The following is a 26,295-nucleotide window of genomic DNA, read 5'->3' as shown; positions in this document are numbered from 1 at the left end:
TAGCTACTTACATATATAAATATAAGAGTTGGTTCCTATCACATTTTATAAAGGTACTAAATTCAAAAGGAAACAATCCAGTAAGTGAAAAGTTCAAGAATATTATCCTGTCTACGGATTTTTTTATAAACATACTTAATTCGTATTCCTGTTTTTCGTAGTCATGTCATTATATTATAAGTCTAGAATAAAAAATAGACCTATTAGTTATAACAATATTCCGTGGCGATTCCTTTAGTGTCCCTTGCACATTTAGTAATTAAGTAGGGCTGAAAACATTGTATAACATGAATTACTTACGTCGCTAAACACGTGCCAATAAGTGGGCTTAAGGTGATCAAGATTTCCTTAGTGTCGTGCACGCGATCATTTGACAATCCGTTGCGCACCAAACATGCCGCTTGCGCTCAAACACCACAAACTAAAACAACCAAGTTAGTGTTTATTCATGTTAAATACAGAAATAGTGTAGTGATCCAGCGATGTCAAACAGTTACAATATGAAGGAGTTCAGTTCCACGTGAGTAAATGTTGATTTACCAATATTGGACCAATAAAATTTGTCTAATACTGTTAACATCCACTTGGAATATTTAGCATAGTAATTAAACAAGCAGTAATATGCTGGCTTTACGTCATCATAACAGTGAAATATAAAACTAGAACGGAATTTAGAAACCAATAATTATTTAAAACCAAATAATTATCTATTTACACGACTTCGCTCGAGTGTGTCGAATATGCACCGATAAACGATTGCGATACCTAGCTCGCATTTCAGGAATATGTAGCTATTTATAGATACTTAAGACTTATTAATGTTACGTTTCTAAACTGCAAACTGCTCACATAATTAAATGAGACTACAAGTAATTGTTTACAAGGTTGTTTAGGCATACTCAGGATCAGGGTGCGTAGCCAAGGTACCAATCGTATACGCTCCGTAGCGTATTGAAGTCATCTCTCCCTATCTATCACTCGTCCATATTAGTGCGATAGAGACAGTTGCGTTTCGTTCGCTATGAAGCGTAAACGTTTGGCACGTTGGCTAAGCTAGGTGTTGTTGTTTTCTCTGTTGTCTTAATTTCAATCTACATGCATAAACAATTGTCGGTAGTCCCAAAAACCATCATCGAAAGCAGTATCAGCGATTTACAATACACCTCGGCGAAGATACGCAACCTCCGAGCGTGCACGCTGGACGCTGACATGGACCGCCATAATTACATTAAATAAAATTGTAACGGTCCGGCCACGACTTCGCGCGGCGGCGGCCATAGGTTGGAGCGAGACACAGCGATCCAACCTTTCGTTCCTACCTATGGCTGCCACTCGCCGCTATGATTTTTATTGATATCTAAAAACCCTTCGTCACTGACTTATTCACTGCTCACTGGTAATCATCAAAATTCTTAGGGTAGTGCCTGAACTCATAGAAAGCTGAAATTTAGTACATCTCTAGTATTAGTACAACAAGAAAAATCATATAACATGGAACTTTTACCCCCCAACCCCTTCAACTGCGGGATGGACGTTTGTATGAGACTTCCGTTAATTTTGATGCTAGAGGTCAGGAAATTAATATAGGTTCCCCTAGTTATAAAATAATAAAATACATATTTTTAAATTAGGGTATGGAAGTTTTAATGGGTTTTGCCATATAAAATTAAATTTGTACCTTGTTGTATACCATTAGGTTCAAATTTGCATGGACAATTTATGAATGATTTCATTCATAACTTGTCCATGCACTTTTGAACCCTACTGTACCTATGATGTGCAAGAATACCCCAAAACAAGAAAGAAAAAACTTACAAAACAAATCATAAGCAACTTACAAAAAAAAATGAAATCTCACGAAAAATATTTTCATGTAAAATGTTGTTAAGATAAGACCAAATGGCTCACACAGACAAAGTTATCAGTACCCCTAGTGTAAATAATTTCGATTTCGAAACGTGACGTACGCGTTTGCGTTTAGTCTCATTTTGTATTGGATTTAGAAAGAGCGCGCCAAGCGGGACGTTTTGGAAACTCAAAATCCTATACAAAATGAGACTAAACGCAAACGCGTTCGTCACGTTATGATGTCGATCAAAGTTACACTAGGGGTACTGATCTCATGTAGAGCTAAGTTTCTAACTCTACAAGCCTAATTGAAATATAAAAATACATAATTAAATTCGAATGATAATGGCGGGCGTCGGTTCTTACTTTTTAAATTTTTTGTTTACAACAGCGAACGTGGCGTTCATTCAACCGAAAATTTAAAAATTAGGTATATATTTGAGTGAAATATTGTGTCTCATAACATTGTATTTATATAGTAACTAATAAACATTTAGATTATGTCATGTAAGATTTTTTTTGTACGCAATAATGTCAAATGGCGAAATAAAAATTGGATAATGTTTTGGTGCATCCAAACATTTTGATGTGGACGTATGGATTACGGACAGGAATAAATTTGAAAAAAAATAAAAAGCACTACTTCGCAAATACGAAATTGGTGACGCTAAATAGCCACGTAAAGTAACACTTTTTGAGCAAGTACTCGTATATATATTTTGATATCTACACACATATTCTCATAAACCCTTTATAAAACGTTTAAAACCGCTAATTACGGCCAGTATAAAGATAAACTGTTTTTATTTGAACATATTTATTATTTTAATCCAGTAAGATACGGTTGCGCAAACCATTAAATTATAATAGCAAGATTTATTTAAATATCATTGTAATAAGATATTTTCAGATAATATACCTATGCAGGAATCCTACAAAAATCTACCCGGAAGTAGGTAAGCAGGAAATAAATAACCGCGTTCTTTTATTACAAACTATTACTACATAACCTTTACATTATCTACAAAACCATTTTTGCCTAAAATCTATGCGAAATCGAAGAAAATGTATAAATGTAAAGCTAATAAAACTACAAATTCACGAAGCGACTGATGCAATATCTTAATATGCTAGAAACAAATAGTAATGTGTAAGTAGTAATTTGTTTAGATGTGAACTTAGAAAATATATTTTAATAAAAATCCTACAGAGAAAACATTTCTAAAAAGTGCATACTTACATACTTGTTCCGGAAAGCTAATAACGATATTTTGTTGGATTCTAGTTCGTATTGTTAGATATTAAGGATATCTCGAACGATCTTTTAGTTTTATTTTGTCAAGTGTTTAACAAGTGACAGATCGGTTTTGGTAAAATGTGACATTGACAGTTAGATTACGACTGAGAGGAAAAACTCAAGCGATTGAATAAGAGATTGTATTGTTTTAATTGTTATAAACTCTAAGATAAATAAACTATTGTAAACTAATTCAGTATTTTAGTGAGAGATCTATCAGTATATAATACTAGAATCATGACGTACCTATACGTTAAACTAATAACATTTTTCCACTTCGCCATACTTTCGGTCCGTTAAGTGAATGGAGTATCTGAAAATGTTACTATCTACGTACTCGTAGTAATAACATCTTATTCGATTTTATAATGCATTCAAATTTAACATCTCTGAAAAAACGCTCGACATGTTTTGATGCAATTTTTGAGGATCTTCTTCACGGAGCACCGACTGCACTGCCTTTACTAAGTTTACTCAACAACTTTAGTTTTCGAGCGCGTGACGTGTGATAACCCGTTGAAAATAATTTTAATATGTTCGATCTTACGGTAGTTCTACATATTTCAGTTTATAATTTACATATGTATAGTAGTATGACTACTTTAGAAACACAAATCAAAATATTTGATAAAAACATTTCATTTGTATCCAAAGTTAGAAACACTAGTTGTTTACATTTTTATATGCTCGTATAGTAACCTCTATATTTTTGTTTATATTTATAATGTCCCACATACCTATCGCACAAAAACTATTCATAGCGCGCGTAGGCGGTAGTCTGGCTGGTCTGCTGAAGCGGCGCCAACATTGAACAACTTTCGTAACTTTTCACGTGTCATGAAGAACATGTAGTTACGCCGTCATAATTAGGAGTATACAGGGTTTTTCGCGATTTCGGGGTTGGTCTCATAGTAAGAGTTGCACAGTATTACCTATATATTCACCCCGTAAATTATTGCAGGTGAATAAATAAACAACCTGTATACTCATTGCCTTGAGCATAACGATTTAATTGGGATGATGACACATGTTTTATTAAATAGATAGAAAAATAGCATTTTATCATAAAACTATTAGATATATAAGGAAATCATAAAAAAGACACGCCCGCGAAATTTCAAAATGTAAGTTTATTCTAACATCCTAATTTAAAAAAGGTACCACTAGATTCCTTTACATATATTTTACAATATACTGTATGATAACTACCGGGTGTCCGCTAATTAATGAACAACCGACACCGACAGGGCACCTTAGGCTGGTCCAGAAAACGGACTTATAAGTTTATTTATTTATCAAGGAGATACTGAAAAAAAACATACAAGGATTACATGGAATGTGTAAGTACAATACAATTTTTGTTACATATTTTAACACAGATGTATCCTTAAAAGTAACTCACTGATCTGATACAAAATACCGACAGAAGTTATAATAAAACATGCTTAAGTATAAACAATTTTACATGTTTTAGAATAACAAAGAATACGTAACAGGAAAATAGAAACTAGTTAAATATAATAAAGTGCGTTATACAGAACATTTGGTAGATATAGACGATGATAAATTGTCAATATCTTACGATTTGATAAATAATGTGACTACATAGAGAAAATAAATAACTAATAAATATGCATGTTTGGCATATAAAGAGGAGCTCGTATCGTATGTGTTAAGCTTTTTTAAGATATTTGAAATTGCTGCCTTAAACTAAACAGGGCGCGAGATTTGTAAAATATGTCGATATCATTTAGGGATTCAATTTAGTGGTTACATAGTCTGTGTATGGGTGCACGTTTTCTAGAATTAGTCTTGGTTTTAGGGAGTCTGAAAAGGTGGCTAACGGCCCGATTCGAAAAATAATTAAGACACGTTTAAGATCTTGGAAAGATCGATAACTAAACGACATGTCAAAATTGACGTTTATTTCGATTCCGCTGTGATGCCAATAAGATCTTAGCTATTTCTAACGTCAAACTGACATTGGTTGCCTGAATCGAGCTGTTTTTGTCAATTATACGACATGCTCATTATTCGAATCGGGCCATAGATCTGGTGGACATTGGAGGAGCGCGAAAATATAATTTAGATATAAGAGTTGGGGGCAGTCAATATCGCCTACGCACATATTTCTCAACATTACAGCGTCAGTAGGCCTAGCACATGATTGACGCGACAGTATCTCGCGACGAGATAGACTACCCGTCTTTTTCTATCTATGTTAATTAAAGAGGGACGGGTAGTCTATATCGCCGCGAGATACTGTTGCGCCAATCATGTGCTAGCCCAGCAGCTCTATCAAACTTCTATCGCGAAGGAATAGCATGTTGTATTTGACTAAAAGCTGATCGTACGAACACCGAGGAGATGTCATTTTGATGTTGAAACAACAAACAGTAAACATTTCTTTTGTAACCTTTCCAATTTGGTACTGTAAATATTGTAAAATGGATTCCATATGGTTGAGGCATACTCGAGATTAGATGTAACTAAAAACTGAAATAGGCAAATTAGACTTTGTTTCATTTTGAAAGGTTTGGTAACACGCAGTACAAAGCATTTGGTATTATATTTATTAAGAACGTGATCGATATGTGCGTCCAATATCAGTTTTGTATCAAGAATGACACCAAAATCACGTATATTTTTTACTGTCTCAAATGGATGCTCATTAATCATAAAGGTACGAGTTATTTGATGTAAGCCAAGGGTAGCGTAAAGTTTCGCGGTTTTTGAGATACTTAATTGAACTTTTTTTTAATTCGAACTTAAACTAACTGGCAGCACCATACACGGTGAATAAAAATGTATGGACAAATAAAGATATGGCCTAATAGATGGTGATTAAAATGAAGTAAGGTGCTTAAAAAAGAAAGAAAAGTTAGATTATCCCGAAAACCACGAAACATTTACTAGACCTATTAATCTATTTTCTGAACCAACCTAAGATTCCCTATCGGTGGTTAAAAGGTAGTCCATTAATTACCCGGCAACCTGTATATATACATAAACGCAATATTTCACCATCAAAAGAGCAATTTTCTTGTTTTCCATACTTCAAGACGGCTTTAAATTAATCGTGACGTCACGATCAAGTACCGTTTAAGCTTGTGAAGATAATTATGGTCTCGACTGTACCACTATAAAGTATAAAAGCGTCCAATGGGGAATGAAGTCTCGTAGGTAGAGTGTAGCATTATTAGTTAACGGGCAGTCAGGCTTGTCCGCTATCATTCTCAGGAGGAGACCGGTAATGCGGCAATGACTGCAACGCATTTTATCAAGGAAATGTGGCACAACTCTACAATGCTAATAATAATCAATGCAGATTAACTTGTTGTCATACAAGAATTAGGTATTTCATAGTAAGAGAAGAACCTTGCAGCAGAAGTCAGTCAAATTCAACTTTCAACTTGTTTAGTCTAGTGCAAAACAATTTTATTTTTAACTTTTCATACAATATTATGATCATAGCCGATTGCCTGTTCTCACTTCAGACGCAGCTCAATGGCTGAGAACCTTGGATTTAAACTTGAGACATAGGTACCTGATACACAATGTGTTTGTTCACGTATAGTGGAGCCATTAACCACGTATAGCACGATTAATGATATCGACAAATCACCCCCCATATCTATGTTTTTTCTCAACCATTTTAAAAATGCACCCTTTCAAAGTTTTATGGCGCCAAACACGACTGCACTACTGGTTAATGTACCATTATCTGTCCATTTATCTGTCGCACATAAAAAAAGCGGCCAAGTGCGAGTCGGACTCGCCCATGAAGGGTTCCGTACCATTTATGACGTATTAAAAAAACTACTTACTAGATCTGGTTCAAACCAATTTTCGTTGGAAGTTTGCATGGTAATGTATATCATATCTTTTTTTTAGATTTTTCATTCCGTTATTTTAGAAGTTACAGGGGGGGGGGGGGACATACTTTTTTTCACTTTGGAAGTGTCTCTCGCGCAAACTATTCAGTTTAGAAAAAAATGATATTAGAAACCTAAATATCATTTTTGAAGACCTATCCATAGATACCCCACACGTATGGGTCTGATGAAAAAAAATTTTTTTTATAATTTTATGACGTTTTAAAAAAAAAACTACTTACTAGATCTCGCTCAAACCAATTTTCGGTGGAAGTTTGCATGGCAATGTATATCATATATTTTTTTTAGATTTTTCATTCTGTTATTTTAGAAGTTACGGGGGGGGGGGGGCACACATTTTTCCACTTTGGAAGTGTCTCTCGCGCAAACTATTCAGTTTAGAAAAAAATGATATTAGAAACCTCAATATCATTTTTAAAGACCTATCCATAGATACACCACACGTATGGGTTTGATGAAAAAAGATTTTTGAGTTTCAGTTCTAAGTATGGGAAACCCCCAAAATTTATTGTTTTTTTTCTATTTTTGTGTAAACATCTTAATGCGGTTCATAGAATACATCTACTTACCAAGTTTGAACAGTATAGCTCGTATAGTTTCGGAAAAAAGTGGCTGTGACATAATCGGACAGACAGACGGACATGACGAATCTATAAGGGTTCCGTTTTTTGCCATTTGGCTACGGAACCCTAAAAATACCATTCGATTGCTTATGAATTAAGGCATAATAAATTTCAAGCTTAAATCACAGAGAATTTTCTACATCATAAAATTTATCATACTATACGCGGTTAACGGCTCCACTACATATATCGTGTACAAACATTTTCGATTTATTTGTGATTATTTTTGTCATTCGATTAGATGATCATTAGTCATTAGGTACTGATACCATTGCATGCTGAGGTACCTCCTGCCCTGCGTGCATTTAACGATCAGCTAATATTATTACAACAAGAATACCTAGCCTTTAAAAATATACCGAGTAGGTATATTTAATTAAAGCATGCTATAACGTCATTGCGTACTTATTTACATACCAGTCACTTGAACAAATAGTAGAAATCCTTGTGTACAGAATATGCGCTAATAGTAGTTTATGTGACTCCTAAATAATGAAAGTCATTAAAATACGAAAATGCAATACAATACAAGGTCCATACGATTGTTTAAATGCCTAATTATGTACTGTAGTATACACTATTTTATCTGCACACATATTATAAACTCTCTATGAAATATTCACTAACCCCATGTAACAGCCCGCATTGGCGCATCGTTGCTCTCTGGCGGAACTCGCAGATATGAGGTGGCGTGTCCGAAATATCTTTATAGCACATTTTTCACGAAAGTGTTGTTACAATTAGTTTAAAAACAACGAAATAATTTTATTTAATTACGTACTTAGAACCCAATTATAAAATCTAACTGTACGTGAAATGGCGGTAAATGAAAACTTTTCTCACGCATGTCACGCATCCGTAGTTTTTAGGGTTCCGTAGCCAAATGGCAAAAAACGGAACCCTTATAGATTCGTCATGTCCGTCTGTCTGTTCGATTCTGTCACAGCCACTTTTTTTTTATTCAGAAACTAGAGTCGGGAGTTGATTGCCATAATTATCGTTCGATACCAAATAACATGCAAGATTTGTCAAAATTGTTTGCAATCTCGACTGATATTAGAATACAGATCAAACCAAATTACTTTTTGTCTCGGAGATGTTCTAAATTTTAATGTAATTATAAGATCAATTTCGATATTATTATTACGCAATCATAACATTTTAACAGGTAGAACATTTATTGGAACAAAACAATTTATCTGAATGCTGGCCGTTTTTTGCGAATTTTCAAAGCATATTTTGGGTTACAATGTACATCTTACTACATTTACTGTTGTGGCTCTAAAAGTAGCTGGGCTGGTTGAATTATTATGGTTCCAAGAGTAATAATTAACAGTAAGATAACTTTTTTGTAATAATACCAAAATTCAGGTCTGTTCCAGAGATTTAGAGGTTTGTCGTATTTCGATTGTGTTGGAGGACAACAGTTATATTTAATTACTAGCCTTCCTAGCGTTATTGACCAAAATGTAGTCACAATTAAATATGTTCAAAACGATAAAGCGTGTAGGGTCAAATAATTGTAAGGGTTTTAGTATTTAACACGTATTCCAATTATAATGTTAACTTGCCGTTTGAATACGTGAGTAATTAATTCAGTACCCCTAGTGTAACTTTGATCGACATCATAACGTGACGAACGCGTTTGCGTTAAGTTTCATTTTGTATAGGAATTTGAGTTTCCAAAACGTCCCGCTTGGCGCGCTCTTTCGAAATCCAATACAAAATGAGACTAAACGCAAACGCGTACGTCACGTTTGGAAATCGAATTTATTTACACTAGGGGTACTGAATATTCGTATCAGATTCATATTATGCTAATGTGGCTACAGTTCATATATCCTAATGACTACGTAGAAAACATTAGACCCAACAGACTTTATGTCAAGGGCAACGTGTATGTAAAAACGAGTGACTATATAATCGATTTTAAAAAAACCGGCCAAGTGCGAGTCGGACTCGCACAGGAAGGTTTCCGTACCATTATCTATAAAAACGGTCACCCATCCAAGTACTGACCCCGCCCGACGTTGCTTAACTTCGGTGATTGGATGAGAACCTCGAGATTGGAAAGAAATATTTATTTCATTCTGTTTTTAGTATTTGTTGTTATAGACGGAAATACATAATCAGTAGAAATATCAACTGGCTAACTATTACGGTTCAAGAGATACAGCCTGGTGACAGACGGACGGACGGACAGCGGAGTCTCAGTAATAGGGTCCCGTTTGACCCTTTGGGTACGGAACCCTAATAATAGGGTCCCGTTTGTCCCTTTGGGTACGGAACCCTACAAAAGTACGAATTAGAAATAGAAAGAATGATATTGGCAATGATTATAAAGTGACGAAATTGTGTACATGTTAAAAAATATAACTACAATAGAAAAAGCATTTATTTTTATATATATAAAGTACCCACTTATGTTTTTTTAGGCGTCATGTAGTTGCTTATTTTCATTAATTTTGATAATAAATTATTTTGAACAGTTGTAAAATATTATTTTGGACAGTATATAAGCAGTCGCATAGAAAAGCTATAGAAGTTAGTACCTAATCACTATAATTAATCACACCTGTATAAATACCAAGTATGTTGGCATTAAGATAGCTAAGTTATAATTAAATATTGACAAGGCCAATCACGATTCGTGCTCGTGACGGCTGGAAAAAGTCTAAAATAAAACAATTAAGTAAGATAATAATAAACTTACTATACAGGATGGAACATTTCCATGGACTGGGCTGAAGGGATAGTGTTATTTAAGTGATCTACAATCGACTTATTATAATCGTAAAGCCGGCTTAAAAAGAAAAAACAAATTCATTAAAATAAAATATTTTAATATCAGAGACAACCCTACTACAACAAAGTAATTTACCTTTTAATTTGACACGTCATTAAATTAACATTCGACGTATACCAACCAACGATATCGTCATACGATGTCCTGTATGACGATATGGGAATAGATTTTTTATGCGTAGACGTGCACGTTACACCTCTGTTCTACATTCCGTTTCGCATGAACAAACTACTGGCCATCGTGCGGTACCCTTTGCAAAAGCCACTGGCAATAAACTTCCCGGACTGGACAGTCTGTTGGTAGCAAAGCATGAATTCTTTGAATTTCGAAAGGGTGACGGCCGGCATCGGCACGTTTCATTATTTTAGAACGATTTGTGTAAAAATGTCGGCGCGCCTGTCTTGGACTTGCTCTAGGATTACGGTGGAAGTAGCATAGGACTCTCTCCTCAAATCTAACTGCATGTTAAACAACGTATCTTCCGCTGGTCGTCCTGGCCCGTTCGTGGTACGATGGGACGATTTTTAGTAACGCGGTCCATAGCTCGTAGTATTGTCCTATGTCCGGTTGGATTAGTTGATGGGCTGGTGCGTACCTTCGGTATTGGCGTAAATCCTCTGCAGCTTTATAATTGCACCCCAAAAAAAGTTAATTTAAATAAACCTGTAGCATCTAATTGTGTCATTTTTAAACGTAACACGTGACTTTATGACAAAGCATGTCACCTTGTTAATAGTATTTATTCAATCATCAAACCAAAAACAATATCTTTATTACAAAGGTTTGTTTGTGCTTAAAACTTCTCTATATAAATATAATATTGTCCTTCGTGAGAAATTTCACCATTTAAAAATAAAATTACAGTGCTAAAGTGTGAAATAGTTATAGTTTTCTTTATTTTTAACAATTATTAATAGAAACCCGATGCGTGTTTTTTCCCGACCCACAAAGGGTTTTTATGCCTCTATGATTATTGATTTTACAATGTTGTCCATACCTCGGATTATTTCAATGTTTTTCATCAAATTTGCGGAAAATAAGATAAAGGATCATTCGAAATAAGTACCTACTAAATTCGCAAAAAATACAGTTACTGTAAAGACATGAAAGGCAAATACCCACGCAGCATACATAAAACATTTAAAATGTGTAAAAATTAGTTAATCAGAAATTAAATTATTCACATTTCACTTTATAAGAACAAAAGAATGTTTCCTTAATAGCTTAGAAGCTATTTAAGAAAATAAGCAAATAATTCCCTTCATCCCCCTTCCCTCTCATCTTATTTGCAAAACTACTGCGTCCATTTTTTTTAAATGCACACAATAGGTTTTTGCCTATACATACCTAATTGACAGGAAAACCTTATAGAAATCTACAGACAAGCAAGAGTCGAACTTAAGAAAAAAAACGTTTAAATTGTTTGTCCTTGGAACGCGATTCCGACTCACATTTAGTCGTTTTTTATTAGGGTTACGTAGCCAAATGGCAAAAAACGGTACCCTTATAGATTCGTCATGTCCGTCTGTCTGTCCGATTACGTCAGCGCCACTTTTTTCCGAAACTATAAGAGCTATACTGTTCAAACTTGGTAAGTAGATGTATTCTATGAACCGCATTAGGATTTTTACACAAAAATAGAAAAAAAACAATAAATTTTGGGGGTTCCCCATACTTAGAACTGAAACTCAAAAAATATTTTTCATCAAACCCATACGTGTGGGGTATCTATGGATAGGTCTTTAAAAATGATATTGAGGTTTCTAATATCATTTTTTTCTAAACTGAATAGTTTGCGCGAGAGACACTTCCAAAGTGGTAAAATGTGTCCCCCCCCCCCCCGTAACTTCTAAAATAACAGAATGAAAAATCTAAAAAAAATATATGATATACATTGCCATGCAAACTTCCACCGAAAATTGGTTTGAACGAGATCTAGTAAGTAGTTTTTTTAATACGTCATAAATGGTACGGAACCCTTTATGGGCGAGTCCGACTCGCACTTGGCCGCTTTTGTTTAATAGTACCTAATTAAAATAAATCAAATAAATATTAAACATAAGTTTTTACGTCTGTGGATTAAAAGGTCCTACCTATATACAATACAGTAGAAATAACTTTTAAATAGTAATAAGTAGAGTATAAAAGGCCGGATAAGTGCGAGTCGGACTCGCCCACCGAGGGTTCCGTAGGGGTGAGGGTCGGTGTTCTATTGGATATATTTCGGGGGGTGCGCACAGGAACTGCACGACCTGATCCCACCTTCCCCTTTCCATCATCGAACATTAGTTTCTTTAAAGCAAGAGTGAATAGGCTACGACTCAACCGGTGAGCTCCATCTTAGGCCCTGTCTTCACTTTCCATCAGGCGTGACTAGGGCCAATCGCCGATCAGTTTATAATAAAATAAAATAAAAGTTTAGCCTCATTATAAAGGACTCGAGAGATTTATACGAGAAGTACACTTAGGAATAAAAGTGTGGGTCAAAAATTTACAGCAACTTGTTGATATTCCACTCATACTTGTAAAATTTCGACAATTACGTTAAAATTTGAATATCCTATTCGTCTTTTAAGTTTTCGACATGGTAAATGAAAGATACTGCAATTGGTTTCAACATAATTTAAAAAAAAAATCTTTTTTCTTCAATCATGGATAGAAAGGCGTTATTTATTTTAGATGATTTTAAACGGACCGAAATTATCGAAACGACAAACTTAAGCGGTTCTATAACTCTTGTTTATGCTAAAATGGTGCTAGTGTTTAAAACGGATGTAAAATACTTATTTCCGGGATTTGTAGTTTACGTTAACGATTGGTACCACACAGGGTTTTTACTATATAGGTAATGACTAATATACTATTAAACATTTGAATCCCCTGCGTGCTGTTATTGTTGATATATGGGCGTCGGTACAAAAGTATACTTGATTATTGATTAAGCTGAGATATCTATTTAAATTACTTAGATTTGAACTTAAAGTGGATCTTAGGCTAAACATTTAGTTTAATACCAAATTATTCGCATTTTTTGCGTAGGTGTTTATGGTGTAGTATAGGTAGTTTGTTATTATCTGTGTCATTGCTGTTTTATTTTATCAATAATCTTTATTTATTTTCGTAAATATAATAATATATGTAAATACATACACGCTATATGCTGTACCTATTGCACAGGGTATAGTTGACGTAATTGACAAAATAAAACGGCAAAAATAACATAGGTACAAATACGTGAAACACTTTTGTATATGTATGTATTTTGTACGAAAACTACGAAACCCTTAGGCCCCTTATTCATAAACTTGTACTAAAGTTACGTTGCCGCTAATCATCGTTTTTCCCTTTCCATCATACCAATACGTCGGAAAGGGACAAACGATGATTAGCGGCTTCGTAACTTTAGTACACGTTTATGAATAAGGGGGTTAGATAATGACGATCCAACCTTAACACGTTCCAACTAATCACCGGCATTCATGATTTCAGGGCAATTATTACAGAAAATGGGGTATTTCCATCAACAATATCCATCAACACAATGAACACCAAATGTAAAGATAATAATAATGACCCAGAAAAAAACGAATATGAACCATTCCACAACAGAAAACTACAATATCCTAATTCGTAAGTATATTTCAAGTTAATTTTAGACTTGACAATGGGTGTAATATTTCAAGTATTTTAAGTTTAATATTAATATTTTTAATAAAGTCAAACCTCTTCCCAGAATATTTATTTATTTATTTATTGACATTTAGGACAACAACAGCCGTAAATAAAAGTTTTACATATGAGTGATTACATAACAGATGGCCAATGACAGTTATCCACTAATTACATTTTACTTAGAATAACGTAAGTCGTATCTAGGTATTATCATAATAAACAGTTTTAATAAGACAGTGTGCTCTTCACAACATGCTCATCATTAATTATGAGTTTATGATTCTATACAAATACATAAATTTTAGCCAAGACGGATACGTCAATAAGTTCGTAGACGTAAAGATCTGATGTGACGTTATTATATGTATGTACAAATATTGTTCATTTTATTTAAGTGCATATGCCTCAATAAATCTGCAGTTCATCGTTTATTTTGGTATGTCAATACTACACAATTGTATGATTTTACATCAGTAAATATTGTGTGAGACTATTGATATTTAAAATTAAATATTCAAACTTTAACGGGAAGGATAGTTTTTCTTCACCACCAGCTTCGGATCCAGCACTGGGCGTATTGAATTGTGTGGATATTTTATTATAAAAGTTTCTCATAAGATAACTTGTATAACCACTAGTGCTGGTAAAGAGCTTGAAACGTCGAGAGTATTTTTAATTCATTAGTTAGGTATTTTAAGTGATGTAAATAGTATAAAATGTTTTGATACTTGAAGTCGCGCTTGAGATATAGAGTCACGGGCGACAACACAAGTTAGTGCAGGGTCTCTAGAACAGTATTGTATCCATAGTTATTATACCTACACAGACTCCTGATCCGTGTAGTAAGAATCCCAAGCTTCAAGAAACCTGCTGTTGCCAGGCTGAAAATTGGTCTGTTCCCCCCGCCAGCTTCTTGAATTTCCTCCGTACAATTCCCATACATTCGACGTCGAAAAATCACACTTAATTCACAAATCGGACTAAGTGGTTCTAGCTTACCTTTACATTGAAAAAAATTGCAATTACACATTTGATGGGTCGGCGACGTCGCCGTTAATGCTTATTTCCACATACCGGCCTGCACAAGCGCAGTCGTCCTCTAGGAACGTGCAACATAGGAACTTATTTCCGCATCTTGATATGTAGTTTTGCATTCCCCTGCAATGGCAGCATGGTTCCATTTTTATCACGTGTCACTTTCGCACTTACATACTTGTTAGAACGTGGCAAGCATTGTGACAAATGATAAAGAGCCGACTAGCCCTACCGGCCCACTGGAACTAATTTTTTTCAAAAAACTGAAAATCAAGAAAATAATATATTTTGCAATAAAAACAATATTAATGTACTTAAAGGTAAATAAAGGTACCTAATTTAAATTGATAGGTACTCATATCAAACAGATATCGCAATTACGGTCCGTAGTCCTATTTGTGAAAAAAATGTAATTTTTAAATTTTTTGACGGCGAAGGTATGAGAATTTAGTTAGGGGGAAATTCACGGAGCGGGTGGATAACGGCGCCAGTGGATGGCAACACCGGGTGTCTTGAAGCTTAGGGGAACACCACAACAAGGACCAGAAGTCAAATTGCAGTCTAATAATTATGCATTCACCCACTGTTCTAGACACCCTGCATCTTACATGTTTTATTTTGGATCAGGTTTTAATATATGTACTTATACATAGCAGTTTTGTTTAGATAAAGTATGTAACTATGTGTTTCTTATCGTCATTTTCCTAGCATTATCCCGGCATTTTTGCCGTGGCTAATTTGGGAAGCCTGGGGCCCGAACTAATCGCAAGAATGATTAGGTTAGGTTTAGTATAAAATAAAATAGATCTGAAAAATCCATTTAATAAATATTACACCACTTTTTACACAATCCTTTACAAATTTTCTTTTTACTATAACTAACAAATTTTGGTTTTCAGAGATTTAAGGTCCTTCGCAAATCTGCTCAAATCGTCTCTTGGGTCCGGTATACTAGCCATGCCAGCTGCCTTTAAGAATTCCGGAACTATTGTAGGGATATTCGGAACAATCATCCTGGGCTACATCTGTACACATTGTGTATATTTACTGGTAAGGTATAAAAATAAGTTACTAACTCACCTCACCATTCAAACAATAAACCTATTGAGAAAGAAGAGAAAGAGAAGATAATACTAATACTGATTACACTGTTCATATGTACATTAGGTCACTGTTATATTTATATTTTAATTTATAAGAGAGACTGCAATCTGTCTCCAAAAGTTATCCTGCTGTCGTAGAGAACAGAGAAATAATCATAGTATGCAATGTCACATGACAAAAACACTATGCTACAACACAACTACCTTAAAAATACTACGCATGTATCCCCCCCCCCCCCCCCCCCGCCTCCCCAACTCCATAGAATAAAATTCAACATAGCTAAATAAATATCCTTTTTTCCTTGCAGCTTACATGTCTTTGTTTAGGCCGATGGTTGACTGGTAGAGAATGCCATTAGGCACCAAGTCCACCAGTTGTACATTAGGGTACAAAAGTGCATGGACAAGTTATGAATGGAATCATTCTTAAATTGACCATGCAAATTTAAACCTGATGGTACATTCTTTTTATAATTTGTGAAATAAAGTTGAAATAAATAAATTGAAAAATACGTGTTTTAAATTTCAAGATCCCATATTGCCTATACTAACGGGTCACTCACATTTTAAATAGATATTTACGTCGTCTGAGTCTCACGAAAGTTTTGTAATTAAAATATTTCAAAAGTTGTTGTATTCACAGGTCAAAACTTCACAAGACGTCTCAAAAGTAGCTAAGGTGCCATCCCTGGGTTACGCTGAAACCGTGGAAGCAGTCTTCGCGACAGGACCAAGGCCTTTGAGAAGATTGTCTAAGGCATCAAGGTACCTATAGTATATTATATATAGTCCTCCACATCGATTTCGATGACGGCGACCTCAGCAATCAAGGGTTTTTCCTCTCATTAGCTCTTATGTGGCTGGCCAGGCCAAACTTGCTCTTAAACACCCTTTCACATTCACAACAGTATAGTTGACCGGCCGCGTTGTATGTATACACATAGGAGGGCTTAGGTCTATCCTTGCGTAGTATATTAGATTGTTAACCAAGGGATGAAAGGTACTCATTCCAGTCGAGGTAGGTTGGTGCTCGAACGCAGTGAGTACAATTTATTAATATGCTGACACAGTAAAATATCATTGTGAATATATACTAAATTATTCACGATTCAATATTTACTTTGTCATTGAATGAGCATTAACGTAAGGCAATCATGGTATAGCAGAGTGATTCGCCGGTTACGCCTCAATTGTTTATGATTGTTCCAATTTGATTTACTGGCCAACTGAACTACCGAATTAGCATTTAATATTTTTAAACAGTAGGTTATACAATACCTACCTACGTACCTAAACATAATCGTGCAGTAGCTACGCAAAAAATAAGTGGTATTAAAACCGGAAATTCCGGAAAATGCATGACGGATCACGCGTATCGATACGAAGAAATACAATAATCCAAATATTAGAAAATATTTACTAAAGGCCAGATGACGGTGGTTAATATATGACATAAGAAATGTAATTAGATAATTTTTACTTAGAATTGCAATTAAAATCGCTGTTTAGCGATAAGTCCGCCTGTTGTTACCTACATATTTATACCTTTACATACTTTGTACCATTTTTTTTTGTAGTGTGCAATAAAGCATTTTATTATTATTAAAATTTTATTCATACAAAATAATTCGGCCCGCAATGCATGTAATGCAAACACACTCGCGTTAAACGCTCGTTGACAGTTACTTTCAAAAGCTCATAGCGCGTATGTTATGTCATTAACTGTCATGAGTGGGTAAAAAATTACCATGTATGATGCTTTTTATCTGATAAACGTAATACCTAGTTTCAAAAATAAAGTTAGATACTCGTACACGTAAAAAAACCAGAGACTTAAAAAACAAAACAATTTATTTTAATACCTACCTATTAAAAGCACAGTTTAGTTTCGCCGGTTTCGCCGCAGATACCTATTCTCCACGTGTCTTCCTTGTATTTCATAACAGGTTTCGCAACGTCGTTTGACTGACTCTATGACGTGGCGAAGATTGATGGTATCTCTGAGTTTCTGAAAAACTTCAGTTATCTTGTTTCTCAGTTCTTCTACTTGCTTCCTCTACTACTCTCAGGGTCAAGTGCACAATGGCGGAGGATTCGGTCTTGTTATGGAACTGGTACTTCATCGCGAATAGCTGCTCCCTCCACCCTTCCAGTCACGGGCAAACCATCGCGAACTCGCTGCCTCGCATTTACAACTACTCGAGCGTTTCTTGGTACAATTTGATCAGGGAATCGCTCTCTGTACACGCTGTGCTAACGCTCGATTACCATTTTGTAATGCTTCACCGTAAATTAAAATCATGTCCATTAATTCGGGAGCAGTAAAAGTTGTTAAACGAGGTATTTTTAAAATTACGATTACTGTATTGAATGACTGGCATTGTCAAATCAAAGTTGAAATAAAATAAAAATCATTTAACTTTACCAAAGAGTTTATCACGTTTTAAAACAATGTACCAAACTTTGTGGTGTTTAAACTATCTAGTTAGTTCTCTAAATCAATTCAGGTAATAATACAATTATCAGGCGGGCTTATTTCCCATCATCTGGTATAACAAAATCATACAAATAAAATACTAAACGATATCATAATAATTATCTTTCTAGTATTACAATATGTACCTACTAATATGAAATGCATTTTCAGAAAAGGTGCTATCAAAATATGTCTATGCTCAGTATTAGGAAGCATCACGTCAAGTACTGTTATAGTGACTGATTAAAATGACATTAAGTAGATGAAGTCAGTTCTTTGTTGATAAAAATGATAAATAAATAATATTTAATATCTTTAACATGCCTAGTAGCAGTCTGTCTACCAAAATAACCATAAAACATTAAACGCAGTGTAATACTAACATGTGATTATTCCTGCAGATATTAGGTAAGTTTGTAAATGCGTAGTAATCGTTTCGAATAGATATTCTGGTACCGCAACCATGTTTACAGTACATTGCTGCTAATAAAATTTTCAAAAATTAATTATGGGGTCACAGTTAAGTGTAACTTAATAAAACGTCTTAATTAATGATTACACTAATGAGTTCTATGTCTGGTTTAATTTATCGCCCGTATTAGATTTACACACTGTATACAGCACGTCTCCGTCTGCATCTACGAATCAAGACGCGTGACGCATCGCATACACACACACGACGATGCTCGAGCTGCAGACGTGCTGCATACGCAATCTTGCTGATATCTTTAATTTTATCATCCTACTTATCTAAAGATTATCGAGTAATGTGCCATATGTTGATATGATTGTCTCCTTAAAAATTGGGCATGCAATTTAGATTGTCAGGAAATGACGTCTCTCTCATGTTACAGGATATTTATAGATTGGGCGATGGCGTTTACCATACTTGGCGCCTGTGCGGTGTACGTCATCCTACTGGTGGACTCTGTTAAACAGGTATTGGAACCGTGACAAAGCCAATTTCTTAACAAAAATAAACAGGCTAATAATTATGTTTTTCGGTTTGGAGTAGGTTTGAAATAAAAATCCGCAAAGAAAAGAATAAGTTGTTGCATTTTTAGTTTAGTATTTTTTTTTATATTATATATTTAAACCTCAAGAAATTTAATGTTAAGGTTGAGAGAACCCTCTTCTTGTCGAATAAATGCATATAGACAATTTTTTTAAAAAATACTCAGTTTTAGTAGTTGTAAGACGTGCAATGTAAGCCAAGAGAAAATATACGAGTTAAGTACTTACTATAAAAAAGTACATGAGAAACTATAGGTGTGCCCGGATACCCTCGATTTCTTTTTGATAAGGATCCCATCATCAGATCCTATCCCGAAAGTTTTGCGAATTCAGTTCGTTTTTTGATAAAGGTTATAGATAAGTAGACTCAGTTGGTAAATGGATTTTGTTTACATTATTTCTCATAGCTACTTATTTGTGTGCCTTACCTTTCGTGTGCCTGTTTTTATTTAAATATTTTATAACAGATTTTATTTTCTTTTGCAGATGGTTGACTTCTTTCACGAGGACAACAACTTGAACGTGTACATGTATTACCTGATATTCCTAGTACCACTATTGGTCTTTACACAAATAAGGAACCTCAAGTACTTGGCCCCCTTCTCCGGTGTCGCAAATATTCTTCTTGTAGCAACATTTCTTATTTGCTCCTACTACATCTGCTCAGACTTCCCAGATCTAAGCACGCGACCTATGTCTGTAGATATTGGAAAACTGCCACTATTTATCGGGTAAATTCATTCACCTCCTTCTATAAGGACTCTTTTGTAGGGTAAAGCTACCATTAGTCGCACCCACCCTAAGTTTAGACTGTCAGTTTTGGCAGTATTACTATCTATCCGAGTTAGAGTGTACATTAATTCCCGTGCCAATAAATGTGTATTTACCCTACTTTTGAGCTTGCTATTGAAATAAGAAATAAAAAAAACACTTATTTTAGTCGTGATAAACAAGGGAGCAAACTTACATTAAGGCGAGGGCGTATATTGAATCCTGAGAAAAATAATTGTACTACCATGTGACACATACTGCATTACACATCACCTAAGAGGAAATTATCGTGTTTCAAAATATTATTTAAAAAAAAACTGTATGCAAGAAAATTTTTAATAGTGTCCTAGAACAGAAAAGTACCACTTTAATCCCTCCTAGCAGGGAAGAAAGTGCCACTTTGATCCCCCTTAGTAGGGAAGAATAATCCCTTTTCCGAATATGTGAGGTGAAAACATAACCTACTTAATAGTTTACTGCGAAATGGGCCCGCCTTAGTAACGCTGATCCGAAAGTCAGCGCTGATCTTCCGGCGCTTTAATATTTCGTAAAACGATATAGATAACCTTACTTAGGATAAGGGAGCCTACCGCGAAAACCGAAATTCGCAAATTGCGGGGATCTTTCTCTTTTACTCTTAGTGAGACGTAATTAGAGTGACAGAGAAAAATGCCCGCAATTGACGAATTTCGATTTTCCCGGTAGCCGCCCTGGTACATTGTCAATAAACAAGATTGATCGTCTCCAAAGCCCATAGTAAATATTTATCAATTTCAAAATCATTTTTGTTACTGTATTTCCTCGCTTGTACAACATAACATAACACTACAATAACCAAGTCGTAATAACCAAACTATAATGCCATTGTGATTTGTTTACCTGTCAGCTCGGATGTTAAATGGAAATGGTTCATAGAGAAATAGTTTAAATTCCCGAACGGTTCTTTTTCAGGAGTTCATTATTTACAATGTTTCGCTCTTGACTTGACTATGTATAGTTTTGGTAATTTTTTGTCATTTATTATTTAATATTCAACACTTAAGTATTATTCAATAAACCGCCACAATGACACTAACAATAGTGACAACCTATCATTAAAATTTACCAGTGTAAGAAATTAGTTCCAATGAAATTCCGCAACATGGCGCATGACCATACATCATATATTCTTGATCACTGATCAGGCTGTACTATGAACTTCTATTTATTATGGGGTAGTCAAATATACTGTTACTGTCTATCTTTCGGGCCCCCCTGAGGATGGAGGCCCTGGGCACGGGCCCTGTAAGAAGGTATTGGTGCCGACCGTTAGATACCATTTAATATTGTATTTAATTAAATTTTCATATAGGAAACCGATAACAATACTATTAAAGACTACACAGGTATATTATTCCAGTATTGGTTTTTATATTCTGCCATTAGTATGAATAGTTTGCGGTTTTGCTGAAACCAGTTTCTTTGGGGATCCAGTAAATTAAGGTGCCGTAGGTGCAGAGAGCGGAGATTTTGAAATATTGTACCGCTTTTTAGATCTTAATACGATTGCCAAAAATTTAATTAGCAATCTTGAGGATATACTCTATTAATTTCATCGATCGAATACTGTTTTTTTGACTTTCGCTTGATAGAAAAAAATCACGAACATAGGTCTAAAATGCATCATTTTAGACCTATGTTCAATTTTGTAACAATTATGCACAAAAGCTAAAAATATGACAGTTGCTTCTAAACATTCTTGAGGAAACTCATCGTTTATTTTTTGTTACAACTTAAACAAATTAAAATTCAAATACATGATATTTGCGGCTCGGGAGCATGCACATCTATCACGCTTACGATCAGTGAGAGTGAGAGAAGAACGTGAACCTACGGGGCCTTAAGTACACGATTTAACCTCGTGTCTCTGTATCATTCAACGATCACAACCGAATTTATAGTCATATTTTTTAATGTTATTCGAGAACGATTCGAGAGCGCTCTATACCTACAGCACAACCGAGGTTAGACCCCGCGATTTTTGACCACCTCACACATATGAAAGCTCAATACATGTTGAACTGTATCACCGATCATATAAATGTAGGCACATACAACTGCTATTAATTATATAAAGAGAAAGAGAGATTATATTATGAAATAGATGTCATATTTTCAAGGAAAAAATGCCACCGCAGCAGGGCTTGGTCACTTTTACTTTAGAAGAGTCTGTGCGGAAAAAGTCGTGGAATGTATGGGGCCCAATACATTCCTCGAAACGACATTCTCTTTCCGAACAGACTATATATGACATCTATTTCAGTTTATAATGTATGCACATATTTATTACTAAAGTCTGACCAGTAATATATATTAGTTGCTCTAACTCACAACAAAAACATGAGTGCATCGTTAGATTTTTGCGGTAAGTGCTAAGATTTACCAATTTTGAGAACCAGAAAATCTCTGCGTACCTACTCGTTCGCCTGATTTACGCGCCTCGCCTGATTTTCCCGAAAACTCTTGCATTGTAAACATAACCAATATTGCCTGTTTCGTTTGCGTAGGCGTTTTTTTTTTAACGGAGTTACGGTCGGAACTCTTACTGAGCTTAGTTATTCATATTTTCTTTGGCCTAGGATTTGCTTCCTACTGTCGGTTTGTCAGCAGGCTATTTCTCAAGGACAGACAGCTGAGTGTGTCTTTCAATTGCCTCTATAATAACAAATAAAAAAGTAATGCCTACTAAATTGTAAATGCGAAGGTAGTATTTAGATGATATTTGGTATGGAGACCAGGTAGTTTGAGGCCCAAGGAAGGATATAGGATATCATCCCACGCAAACGAAATCGCGGCCGGAAGCTAATATAAATATTTAAGCGATAACAAATTTACATTTTGCTGGTTTAAATAAATTCTCCTTAGATTACTCGTCTCAAACAAGTCGTGATTCATGATAAACTTAACTCATTTGGCATTTATTTCAGTACAGTGATTTTTGCCATGGAAGGCATCGGCGTAGTGCTTCCGGTTGAGAACACCATGGCCAAACCTCAACATTTCCTGGGTTGCCCAGGGGTCCTGAACATCACGATGACAGTCGTGGTGCTCCTTTACATGATTATGGGTTTCCTCGGCTATGTTAAATATGGAGAAGCCTCGGAGGGCAGTATCACGTTAAATCTGCCTACAAGTGAAATGTATGTATATAATAGATATTTAATGGTATTAACATTGAGCTATATTATTACTTCATATAGACAAGCCATACCAAACAGTGAAGTTGTCGCAATCGCAACCTGTAGGCGAGGGGAGCGGGGCATCAACCACGCGGCCAAAAACGATATTTCACGATACGGTTGAATATATTTTTGTAAAATATGCCTCAAATTATTCCTAATATCTTCATATATTTTACCCCAAATTTTTTTTTTGAATTTTTCAATACAATTTTCATGCTCTTAACACCATTTGCAGCTTTTTTTGTGTACTATAACGTCAATAACTCAGTACACCAAAATCGTTTTTAGCAACTGATATGACGTGGTCATGATAACGACGTCAGTTAAATTAACGATGACTTGTCTCAAATAATTAAATAATTGTTCAAGGACATAGACCTACACCTAACTAAACATTGGATAAGTTATTATTACTACGTACATATACATGTAAGCGACAATTTAGGAAACACCTACTCTTCCTAGAAATATTTTCTAATAGGTATCTAATAAACCGTTAAGTACACGTGTAGGTTACACATTTAAATTACTGGACACTCATTAAAGTGTAAATATTTTTCAGCCCAGCGTTGATGGCAAAGAGTTTTATTGTAGTGGCCATCTTCTTCACCTATACTCTTCAGTTTTACGTCCCCATGGAAATCGTGTGGCGCAACACTAAAGAATACTTGGGGCAAGAACACCATAACCTGGCGCAAAGCGTCATGCGAGCAGTGTTTGCTACGCTTACGGGTAAGATTATAATAATATCATATATACAACGGCCCAGCTCGGCCACGATTTCGCGCGGCGGCGACAGCGAAAAGCGGCGGCCATAGGAGGGTGGGAGCGAGAAACAATGATCCGACCTTTCATTCAAAGGAGTCAGCCATTAATTACGTCACACGTTTAGGGGGTGGGAGGGAGTCAAGAAAATGAGATATCTCGTGACAAGGGGGAGGGGGGAGTCACAAACTATGTGACGTCACTTTAAAATGATTTAATTGTTTCTATTCGCTGTGAGAGTACAGTAAAACAACTAGTTTTTACAATTATAATAATTTCTATTCATGTAATTTTCTATTTCTAATCGGTTGTGTTATTAAATTCCTAATATTGACGTTATGTCACACCACCGACCACAAAAAAAACTTGATATTCGTGTGGCCGCCGCTTGCCGCGCGAAGTCGTCTAAAACCTTAAGGGCCACACCACACTAACGTCTTTTTAGCATTGGCGACTAATCAGCGCTATGGAAATTGGTGTTGCTGCGCAGTTGCGCCAACGTCGCGTCGAGCTGCAGCCATAGAGGTGATTACAATGCCCATGCTCGGGAGATACTAGTGTGGGATGGCCCTTAATAAATTAAAGGTCGGTTTTTAGGGTGGCGAAGAGGGCAAAATACCATTGACTGAGGTTATGAGCACTGGCCTCCATTCGATGGATTAGCCACGGGCCTTTGTTAGCTTAGTTGGAATATAGCTAATAGCCACATGTGCGTGCGTCATACACATTTAGTGTGGTTCAGGTTTAAAACGCTAACAAGCGTAATCGCGCGGCTTTGTTATATTTTTCTAATAGGTTTATTTTTCCTTACAGTGTTAGCGGCGGCAACGTTGCCTCGCCTAGATCAAGTAATCGGGCTGGAAGGGGCATTTTTCTATTCCTTCCTTGGCCTCATCGCCCCATCTGGAATTGACCTGATCTTCCACTGGGAGAGAGATCTAGGCAAATATAACTGGATACTAGTTAAGGATATCACTCTCATAATATTTGGATGCTTCGTGTTGTTCACTGGAGTGACCCAGAGTATTAGAGAAATTATCAGAACTAATAGTTAGTGATTCAATTGGCTGTGTCATTTTATTAGTAGGTATCCCTAAGTATAGTTTTATTAAAATAAAATACGATAAAATATGCATTGTTCTTTAGATAAAAGAACTTAATCAAATAAGATAAGGAAAATAACTATATAGTTAGGTGCTAAAGGGACCTCCTTTTTTATAAAGCTTGATAGATAAAATATTAAATATTCATAAACGCGTTACAGGCCTGAATTAGCTATGAATCGTTTGTCTTTATCTGTCATTTTGACTTATGTATTTGCAAGAAAGGGATAAAACATAATTTAACTAAATCGGGCTCGTAAAGTTAAGAATATATTTAAGTCGCAAAATTACAAATATACAAATAAGGACATCGATTTAACTGCTTGTCTGTGGCGACTTTGAATGTGACCAAAGATGAACAAATGATACAAAAATATTATAAGTATACCTCGTATTGTATGTCGGTAAGGTTTTATTAAGATCGATATAGTAGGTATATATTAAATTCTTTATTTTTTAATTTGCCTTTGTTTTATTCCAACTCCCCATTGTTCTAGTTTATTATATATTACATACATATAGGAAAAGTAATTATTAGTAGGTAGATAAAAATGTAATTCACATTATACCGAAATAGTATTAACCCTTTTTTGTTCACTGAAAATTCAGGCTTCTATTTGAACGACTTCGTGAAAAAGGGTCCATTTATACCTTTTTTGTAAGTA

General features: G+C 35.2%; 1 protein-coding gene across 1 annotated transcript; it reads left to right on the top strand.

The window, feature by feature from the left end:
- Positions 1-354: 354 nt before the first annotated feature.
- LOC133516933 (proton-coupled amino acid transporter-like protein pathetic) lies at positions 355-26,090 on the top strand. Its single transcript, XM_061849995.1, has 9 exons — positions 355-520; positions 13,960-14,100; positions 16,077-16,227; positions 16,924-17,045; positions 19,611-19,695; positions 20,257-20,501; positions 23,508-23,720; positions 24,325-24,494; positions 25,341-26,090. Exons 1-9 carry the CDS (start codon positions 483-485, stop codon positions 25,580-25,582), a joined length of 1,407 nt encoding a protein of 468 aa, XP_061705979.1. The 5' UTR covers positions 355-482; the 3' UTR covers positions 25,583-26,090.
- Positions 26,091-26,295: the final 205 nt, after the last annotated feature.

The sequence above is a fragment of the Cydia pomonella genome, chromosome 4 (genome assembly GCF_033807575.1).
Source record: "Cydia pomonella isolate Wapato2018A chromosome 4, ilCydPomo1, whole genome shotgun sequence".
NCBI classification, from domain to species: domain Eukaryota; kingdom Metazoa; phylum Arthropoda; class Insecta; order Lepidoptera; family Tortricidae; genus Cydia; species Cydia pomonella.
Note: the sequence above shows the minus strand (reverse complement) of the source record. Positions and strands in the feature narration are given on the sequence as shown.

Bases quoted from the DNA above. Each gene is read 5' to 3' on its own strand.
- LOC133516933 (XM_061849995.1), top strand. From the start codon at position 483: ATGTCAAACAGTTACAATATGAAGGAGTTCAGTTCCAC. The intron at 16,228-16,923 runs GTAAGGTATAAA...TTGTATTCACAG, and splicing joins CACATTGTGTATATTTACTG to GTCAAAACTTCACAAGACGT. The intron at 20,502-23,507 runs GTAAATTCATTC...CATTTATTTCAG, and splicing joins AAACTGCCACTATTTATCGG to TACAGTGATTTTTGCCATGG.